This window comes from Pangasianodon hypophthalmus, chromosome 4 (assembly GCF_027358585.1).
Source record: "Pangasianodon hypophthalmus isolate fPanHyp1 chromosome 4, fPanHyp1.pri, whole genome shotgun sequence".
Classification (NCBI taxonomy): domain Eukaryota; kingdom Metazoa; phylum Chordata; class Actinopteri; order Siluriformes; family Pangasiidae; genus Pangasianodon; species Pangasianodon hypophthalmus.
Window position 1 is genome coordinate 17,097,189 of NC_069713.1, and position 9,994 is coordinate 17,107,182.

At 40.7% G+C, this 9,994-nt stretch overlaps 1 protein-coding gene across 1 annotated transcript; it reads right to left on the minus strand.

The window, feature by feature from the left end:
* Nucleotides 1-10: 10 nt before the first annotated feature.
* On the minus strand, nucleotides 11-7,647 carry tnfsf12 (TNF superfamily member 12). Its single transcript, XM_026936587.3, has 6 exons — nucleotides 6,976-7,647; nucleotides 4,431-4,512; nucleotides 2,493-2,549; nucleotides 2,373-2,396; nucleotides 2,170-2,297; nucleotides 11-2,010 (listed from the first exon to the last, which is right to left on the minus strand). Exons 1-6 carry the CDS (start codon nucleotides 7,147-7,149, stop codon nucleotides 1,756-1,758), a joined length of 720 nt encoding a protein of 239 aa, XP_026792388.1. The 5' UTR covers nucleotides 7,150-7,647; the 3' UTR covers nucleotides 11-1,755.
* Nucleotides 7,648-9,994: the final 2,347 nt, after the last annotated feature.

Here is a 9,994-nt window from a genome sequence, read left to right on the forward strand (position 1 = left end):
GATTAATCTCAATGCCTAGTGTCACACACATGATGAGTCAGAACCTGGCCATTAACACCATATATATACTGGTAAACAAGAAGCCAATGTATTTTACCAACTTTTTTTAACCATATTTATTGTGTAAAATCAATTTATGACAGTTATAACAAATAGAAACTGCAACCTCTCATACACATTCAGTTTGGCCATTATGAACTCTCTGGCTTTGTGTAATAGTATAATTCATTCAACCAGTTTTTAATGGTCAAAGAGATAGTTTAAGGTCCATCAAATTAAAAAGTACATCATGTACATATTAGTTAAGATTCAGGCAAATGAGCTGTGAAATTTCAACTGCCATTGCAGTTACCCTGATCACGCATCTACATTCACACACACAGCCATTCCACACTTCACCTCAACCCAGATGAGTTTATCTTGGATGCCGTTTCTGAACAGCAGAAACCCCTGCAGCAATCCAAATGTGGATTGTGTGCAAGGAGCAACCCCAAAAAGTGGAAATAAAGAATAATGGCAAGAGGAAGAAGGGGGGAAGGACTAGACGGGGGAGACAAATGGGAATATGTTACTGCTCCAAGTTTTTTGGCTATTTACTTGAGATGATAAAGGAAGTGAGAGTCGAGGGCATGGGGAAACAATGGGGGTGCAGATATACAAAAGGGAAGCTGAGGTATGATTAGGAAATCCAATCAGAACAAACATTTAAAATGGCAAACATTCAATTTCAGACCTAATTAAACTGTCATTTTTATGGTAGTCTTAAGGCCAAGAGACACTGACATACGTTGCTTAAAATGAAATGCTAGTTGTTTCACGCATGATTAACCAGTGAGATTAAATGCAATAAAGTTGGTATAAAATCTGTAACTTTACCTCTAAAAAACTTTAAAAATTGAATGTGCATTGTATTAAAAAAACAACATAGGTATATTGTGACTTTACAAGATTTATCTATAGCAATGAACACATGGAAGTGCAGTACTGTAAGTTGTTAACATACCACCACTTCATGCCAATCTGTACTGTATTTTCACAATCTTATAAAAAAATATATAACAATATACTAGGCACTTAAAGCTTTAGTTGAAGTGTCTGTGAAGGTCAGTAATAAGGACATATAAGGAGTACTACTTAGTGTGTACTTGATAACTCAAAATCTTCAAAGTTGAACTGATCCAATGACAACCGTATGTTAGTCAGAGCAAATGTTTGATCCCGATGATGAAATCTCACATGTCCACCTTTTAATGTCCAGGCTTAACACCACCAACACTGAACCTTCTGTTCAACCTGCCCATGCCACTGTTTAGGGAAGGCAGCCATGTGTCTGGAACAATGTCCTTATCAGGCTACAAGTAAACGTTTAAGCACAGTTGGTGAAGTCAGTGTTTATGCACTTATGTCCAAACCAAAGCAATCCAGAAAAGATCCACTGTAACTGTCCAGCAGTCATGGTCTACTAGTCTTTACCATCTTGATTAGTACCATATTTAGGGCACCAGTATGTGTACAGTCATTATTTAACTACTCCCAGGTGCTACTGGAAACATCCTTGTCTCAGTCACAGCCATTCTCCATGACTGCATGGACCCTATCAAATGTGTCGGATTTAAAAAAAAAAAAAAAAAAACACAGATGTTTAACTCATTTAACAAAAGAACCAACAATGGTTCGTCCAGCCAGTGAGTATCGACTGTGGTAGACCTCCAAAAAAAGATGCAGTCAATGAGGCTGAACTGTGTGGCTGATCCACTAGTTCACCTTAAAGAGGCCGAAATAATGTTTGCCTGAGTCCTGCAGGGTGAACTTACGTCCGGTCACAGCCTTGAGCTCAGCGCCTTTCTCTAAGAGCAGGAGGCCAGAAACCTGGCACGGCTTCAGGAAGTGGAACTGTTTAAAACCTGTGGTTGGAGTGGTGCTGTAACCCTCCATGCACTGAAGTGAGGGGCCCTGAGGGACAGTCACTTCCAGCTTCACATACTGACTCTCTTGCTCACTGAAATGCACCTGAAGGAGAAGTAGTGAGTGATGGGATGAAAAAAAAAAAGAGTCAAAGACAGGAAGGTGCCAGAGTTGGATAAAGAGTAACAAGTAAGCAAACATTGGGAGGGGATTTTTTTCATGCATGTCCATGTGTTACTAAAGTAAACAGTTGTAGCATCTTACTTGACAGTAAAGGAAGTAGACACCCCTCCGAACTACTTTAAAAGTGCCAGTCTCTGTGTTATACTCCACGGCTTGAGTCATATTCAGGTACTGCTCTGTCCATCCTTTAATGATTCCCTCATCCCCCACTGTAAAATACTCACACACATTAGTACCCTACACTCCACATAGTATTACCAAAAAAATTGCTTGTTTCGTCTTACCTGTTTTGACGGAATCTTTGGTTACTGTGAAAAACAAGAGGCAGATCTGAGAACTTTTGGGACAATAAAGTTAGCAGTTGTCTGTTATTATGTGTAGATAAAACTATTTTATCAACTTACTCTCAAAGTGAGAGGCCACCTTCCTTCCATTTCCATTTTTTCCTTTTGCCCCTCCAGCTTGCAAAATAAAGGAAAAAGGGAGAAATGTTTTGGGAAAAAGTCATAAATGTTTCTGGAATTAATTCTGGTAGAGAGATAAGAAGCAAGGTGTCTGTTCGAGGCCTCAGCAAGTTACTGAATAGAACAGCTGTGCAGATACAAACACCATGGATTAACCTAGTACCATTTCTTGATCAGCTGAGGCCCTGATTGTCTGTCCAGATGTTCAAAAATTTTTCTTCCCTTTCCTCCATTCTACACCTTTCAGACTTGAGAACCTTGGGGATAATAATGTTAGCAATTGTCTGTTATGTGTAGATAAAACTCTATTTTATCAACTTACTCTCGAAGTGAGAGGCCACCTTCCTTCCTTTTCCATTTTTTCTTTTTGCCCCTCCAGCTTGCAAAATAAAGGAAAAAAGGAGAAATGTTTTGCAAAAAGTCATAAATGTTTCTGGAATGAATTCTGGTAGAGAGATAAGAAGCAAGGTGTCTGTGTGAGGCCTCAGCAAAGTACTGAATAGAACAGCTGTGCAGATACAAACACCATGGATTAAACTAGTACCATTTGCTGACCAAATGAAGCCCTGATTGTCTGTCCAGATGGTCAAATATTTTCTTCCCTTTCCTCCATTCTACACCTTTCAGCCATTGTTTTATCACAGTCATGCACAGTATGTTCTCTTTCCTGTATAAGAATAAAGACACTGGATCTTTCGTGACCCTGAAGGGGCTGTAAAGATTCCATGTGTGAATGGGGGAGAGAGCAATGGCCATGGCTACTATTCAGCTAACGGTAATAAATTAATAGATGTTCCAAAGGTTCTGTTTTTTTCTTGAGCGTCTGGGTTTATGAGTGCTGCCTGAACTCTCAGCAGATCTTCAAAAAGTGAGCCGAACAATCTGATACAACTCAGACCACAAACCATACACATCAAACGAGGTCCAGAGAAGCACTTCACCCAAATGTTATTGCTGGCAAACTGGGTGAACTAGCAGCTTCTCGCTGTCCCCGAGGGCTGCTATATTTAGGCAAGAGAACAATCATGCTTCAAAATGAAAAAGACTGTGGCTGAGCATTTTGGCTCTGATATCATATAGTTATCAGGTGTCTGTTGAAGCAATTCAGCTGTTCAATAAGTCTCTAATCATCTAGCTGTTATAAACTAATGTTTATTTTTCTCACTTTTCTAGCCATTATCGCAGAATGCCTGCTGTTTTTCCCCTGTTAGTGCTCCATGCTCCTTCTGCACTTGCCTAACTAGGCCAAATGCTTTATCGCATAATTGCAGGAGCTATCAAAGCGCATTCGTAATTGCACAAAATAACAAACTAAGGTTATTTCGGGCTTCAGCAATGGGGTCACTTGATTTAGAATGTCCCCAAAACCGCCAACCCTGTGCGGCCCTCGTGCCAGTTGGTTTTGCTGGGTGCATGTCCAGCTCAAACCTGCAATTTCTCCTGTCACTCAGCATGTTGCCTCCTGCTTCCAGTTGCAGCTTTTAGAAACACGTGCCCATTAGTTCACCCAAGATGCCATGCTGTCCAAGGCTCTGTAAATATCGTCCAAAGCTCTTCTCTTTTTTTTTTTTTGCCTTCAATAGCGATTCAAAACTGCTGCATATTTTAAAAGACGATGCTCAAGCCTGCTTGATGTTACATAGCTTAGTTCCTTGACAGTAACGTGGAGCATTCATGTGTCCCCATGTCAAATTAATAATTTTACCTCTTTATTGTGAAGCATTTTTATAAAGCTTGGTGTCAATTTACTGTCTTTTTACTTCATGTCATGTGCTTGTCAGTTTTACTTTGTCATTATATAAAACCATCATATATAAACCAGAAAGGACATGTTTGACATCAAGTGCTTCATGTTTGAAAGGCATTGACTCTCAGTACCTTCTCTCTTCACTCGCAGGCTCTCCAGCAGCTCCCTCTTCTCCAGGAAAAGCTGGACAATAGCCTTGCGCTGCAAATTCACCTGACAGAGAGAGAGAGAGAGAGAGAGACAGAGAGGGTAGGGGGACATAAATATGTGGTATGTGGTGTGTGGGTAGACAGGAGGAGTGTGTTGATATTAATTGGTGTTTCATGTGGCCAGTACTCGAACCAGGCAAAGCCTGCGAAATAATCAAACCCACAGACTTTTCTGAACCAGACACAAACAAACACTACCATCTCCCTTCCTGGAGCTTGGCATGCACTTCAACACACCTCTATTAATAGGTCACCCACAAAACTAGTTGCCACACATTAGATATTTTTTTTTAAAAGCTACAGATTCCTGGCATGTTTAAACGACCTTGTTGAAGCTGGACCAAGAACAACATTAGTAAAAAAAAAAAATTATGACCGGCATGCAAGCTTTGTCAGCAATTCAAACAGGCTTTTTTAATAAGAGCCATATTGTGTGAGGAAGAAATGCAACAGGTCTACGCAATATTTGGCAAAAATGCTTTGAGCAATGTGAAATTTCTTTTACTGCATAAATCAAGTGAATGCCACAGAGGCTAGTGCACATTTAGCTCAACACACAATGCAGCACAAAGTTAGTGCCAGAGTCATGTGTGGCTCGTATACTTGCTGAATCAGCATGTCTTTCTAAGCATGTGCATGTGTGTGTCTGTTAGAGTTGCACATATGGAAAAATGGTATATTGTTTCATATTACCATTGCAGTGGATTAAAACACATTAGTGAATGCTTGATGTAACTTTGCTAAAGACTGAAAGTAGGTGCCATCTTGTTCCTTAAAGGGTTCTTCAGTTTTTCCCTCTGGGGGAACCATTAAAGGCTCTGTAGAACCCTACAGCAGAGGGTTTCTCTTTAGACAAACAAAACGCATTTCTCTAAGTTTGTATTGTTGTTTGTGGGATCATGTGAATGAAATGCTTAATCATCACGCTGGTACTTATGATATTAGACAAGCATGCAATGAAACATTTTAGTAACTGGACAGTGGCCTCATAGGCATATTGCAGACCTCCACGAATACAAGTACTGCAAATGCCAACTATATTAAACCATGAACAAACCAGATCCTTGTAGTTCTTCGGTTTGTCCTTCTGGGGGAACTCTTAACAGAACCCTACAACAGACTTTCCCCTTGAGAAATACATTAAAATCACAGAGCCCTTAACCAGGAAAAAAAAAAAAAGTATTGAGTGGAGTGTGTGCGCACTCAACATGCACATCTGCAGCTTTGCACTGTGTAGACGTCAACTGCACTTCCTCCGCGAATGGCAGTCTACCGATCACTGCACCATAATTACACACACTCTTATGGGAGACGCTGGACAGGCTGCCTTTGCATGCTCCGTTTGCCTGCTCGGGCGCATGCGCGCGCCAAGTGAACCAGCAGTTCCAGTAAATTGCGCTAAACGTGGCTTGGCAGAAACGCTCAAGCCAAATAAGCCACAACTTGCAGTGCCTCTCCGCTGGAGCGATAAAAACGCGCCCCACAGACCCCCACAAGTGCTACCACAGCTGTTTGTATAATCAAGAACACAGCATGTGTGCTTTTGCCCGAAATGTCCTCACTAAGCAGCCAGACGGTTAAAGCACTGCCCAGACACGCCGGAGAGTGCCATTAGAAGAATGTCTGCCTGCAGGATGCACAATTACAAAATGATCAAGTGGAACACTGAGCCGAGTTTATTACCGACCGGCCAGCGGCGCTACAACTTCTGCTGCTTTGTGTCCTTTCTGAGAGATTTGTCACTACCCACAAATGTAAGTGGCTGCTGCAGGCTAGTAAACTGTTTAAGGTAGGCTACATTCGAGCTCCTGAATGTAAAGAACGATAGTGGACTTGAGCCAGAGGCAAAACTCTTAAATCGGCGGTGACTTTTGATCAGGCAGTGATTCTGCAATATTACTGACGTTTGAGAAGTCTATTACATCTATGCACTTCATACAGACTTAACAAATCCTGTTTACCTCCAGCCGATTGAAAGTGCGACTGTAGTAATTTGACCAATTTTGTAGTAATGAACTACAGGGTTACTATGAAGCCAAAGTTCTTTATATGGCTATTCATTTCTCAGAAAGAAAAAATATAGAAAAAAGAGAAGATATTCTGCAAATGCAACTTTGTCCTATACAGATGCACCTCATGCCTAAAAATGTGGACATGCCACTGTATCTCCAGGTTTGTAAGCTGATTTAGCTAACACTCAGGAACAGAAAAAACTGTAACAGTATCCCCCAGCCACTCTGATGCGACCACAGCTAACAGGACAATCCGTCATCGTCAGTAATAAATGCACATTTTTCTAAATATATAATAAGTAACTCAGTTATATGGCAATACAATCAACACATTTAGGTGATGCATATGATCCTTATCTTATTCAGCTGGCATTTTGTGGGGAAAAGTGTGGATAGTTGATGCTATGTGAGATGAGAACTTGAGAAATGTGCAGGTTCTGTGCAGGGCAGTCTACCTGATCCAAGCGGTCGCGCAGATTTTGGACGGACCTGGTCAGGTCTCGGGTTTGTCGCCACGTCCATGCGGTGAACACGGCGCTGGAGGCGGCGAGCGCGAGCGCCACGGCACCGAGCAGCGACCACGCGGAGCGGAGCGGCCCTGCACGCCTCCTCTGCACTATCCGATGCATTGTCACGCACGGCGGCTGCTGCGGCTGCTGCTGCTGCAACTTCACCAATCTCCAGTTTTCCACTCCGTCATTGCGGACGCGTTGCGCGTACACATTTTCGTTTTTGCTTGGTCCGGAGTGCACACACGCTTCGCAGACCTTTAAGCGCGCCTGCAGATGGTGAGAATGCGCGCGCTCACTGTGCTGTTTTTCCGGAGTGAGCTCGCGCACTCTGACTGCCGCAGCCTCAGCCGCGAAACTGGCGTCTGTCTGTGAGAGAGAGAGTGCCACTGATTCACGATTCACAGCTGAAAACGTTTTTTTTTTTTTTTTTTCCCAGAACCTGCAGCTGAAAAATCACGTTCTGGTTGTGAGAGTTGTCAGACCTGTGCTTCTGAATTCTCGTCACACACTTCCTCGTCCTCTGAGAATATAACAGGCGACTCGCAAAAGAATCGGTTCTTTTTCAACAACTCTTTTGGGCTAAACGAGCCATGCGATTCTCAAACACGAACGAGTCAAACGTTCTGGCCAGATCACATCTTTTTAAATATTTTACTGGTTTGGCCAAATATAACATATAGAGACGGACTGTAAAACATTTGTATTATTAACAATTAAAACTGGTTAGTTAGAGTACTAACAGCCTAAATCTGGTGTTATCTGGGCTGCTGTTCTTCCTCAAAGAGACGGGTTTTCAAGCCCCATTTAAACCGGATTAGTTTTTATCTCAGAAGGTTATGTAATGTGATTTTTAAGTGATTTACCTAGCAGATCCATACATACTCTCACTCACATCCTGGCACTCAGACACACTGACTCATCCAGTCACACACACCCACACACTCACACACACTCATTTACACACACACTCATTCATACACTCACATGCTTAAGTACAATAACAGTAACCTTAGTTCCTAATAATTACTCCGTTTACAGTTTCCTCAGTTTTGTTTGGCTTCCATTGGTTTCCTTATAGGTTTTACTTTGTGTTTAGGATTGCCACTAAATAAGAAAAAAATAGTCAGATAGCACTCGATTGAGTGCTGCTTTTGTGACACAGCATCATGCTGCTTTTGAAAGGTGTTAGCCCAACTTAAGTCCAAATTTAAAAAAAACCCAGGTTTTGTGCACCTCTCACATCACACAGAGGTGATATGTGTGAACACTTGTTGGTTCTGATTAGCATGTTTTGATGTGGTACCCATAATGTCTCAATGCATTTCACACCCAAAACCAGAAAATTGCGTAAAAATATTTACAAAGTCATGTAAATGAAAACTGAATTAAAAATGACTGTGTGAATTAGTTTGTAGCGATACATTTCCAAAAGCAACACACTTTTTCCTCATATTTATTCTCATACTTAGTCTATGTGTGGAACGCTAACATGGCTGGTTAGTGAACTAGCTCCATGGGCATTCTATGACACTGAAACTGGGTTGGGGTATACAAATATGCCACTGTTAAAAAAAAAAAGAAAAAGAAAAAAATGCTAGCCTAAGCAACTGGCTAGCTGTAAGATCCCTAGCAAGCTTCATCCCTCTTAGTATCGTTATCTGTAGTGTAACATAAGCCTTTCCTTTCCATTTTTTTATGTATGTAACAAAAAGAACAGTGTGAAAAATAGAAACCAGAGCTTAAAACTCTTTAAAAACATGACCTGCAAAATTGGTCCTGCAAAAAATCCTATTATATCTGGTTCTACTGGCAATGCCACCCCAGCTCAAGAGGACAATAATGGTAACAGTTCCTATCTAGCTCCTCAGATAGTGGTAGATCATAAGCTTCACAGATGCGATCTACATCTATAGCTTTCGTCCTGTTTGTGCAGTAAATTGGGTTTTCTAATTAAATTATTTCAGCAAGCATGATTTCATTCATTCATTCATTCATCTTCAATAACCACTTTATCCTGGTCAGGGTTACAGTAGATTTCCACACAGACAGTAACTCAAGTTCAGGATCGAGCAAAACCACCATGCCACACCAATATTTTCATTTTTTATACATTTTTTTTTAAGAAATGAACATTAAACATCTTTAACCCATTAACTGTATCATGTTAAGGATAGGGAGGAAATGGGAAGCACATAACATATTCCGCTTATACTCTTATTACAAATGGTGTCAGTCAGTAACATGATACAAAACTGTACCTTTTAGGGTCAATTGCTTGTAACTGAGTGATACAATTAAGGGTCTCAATGTCTTTTGTACATTTAGTCTAAGGACCTAGAACACCTTTAAAACATATATGTAACTGGACCTAGAATTTTACTGTTTGAAGGTACATTTATGTTGTTTGTAGTTGCTACATTAGGGAACAAAAATGTACATGTATGTATAATGAATGTTGAACAAATTTTAATTGTAGCACCCTTGCCATTTCCCTAGTTCTGCCTCTGCATCATTAATGGCACCTTATTAGTTAACAGTGCAGTCCATTTTGCAGTGATGGATTTAATGTACGAGACTTCAAATAGAAAACCACCCACGGTGTCATCTGTAGGCTCATTCCAAACCTGAAGTGTTGAAAAAAAAAACAGGCCCTTTTAAAGGGATTAATTTAGGGACTCTTTGCTTTTGAGGTTCTTTATGGGAGAGTCCAGTTACACTCAACTTTTTAGCTCCTTTATTCTGCTTCTTGTAAAATAGATTACAACAGGCTATCACAACATAAAGTTTATCAAAACACAAACACCCAAATGCTGAATAATGCTGCATTATAATTATGAATTGTTTTGAATATTTAGTATAAAACATTTATTATATAATGGGACAGTTGCCATGAGCAGTGTGTCCACCTCAAAGTTGAAACATTAGTGAGTTTTCACTTTGAATTGTGTAGCCTTTACAAGGC

What these genes read in the sequence shown, in the direction of transcription:
- tnfsf12 (XM_026936587.3), bottom strand. Translation starts at nt 7,149, where the DNA reads ATGCATCGGATAGTGCAGAGGAGGCGTGCAGGGCCGCTCCGCTCCGCG. An exon ending in TGCGCGACCGCTTGGATCAG is followed by an intron (nt 4,513 to 6,975) that starts GTAGACTGCCCT and finishes TCTCTCTGTCAG; the next exon opens with GTGAATTTGCAGCGCAAGGC. An exon ending in GGTGGCCTCTCACTTTGAGA is followed by an intron (nt 2,397 to 2,492) that starts GTAAGTTGATAA and finishes TGTTTTTCACAG; the next exon opens with TAACCAAAGATTCCGTCAAA.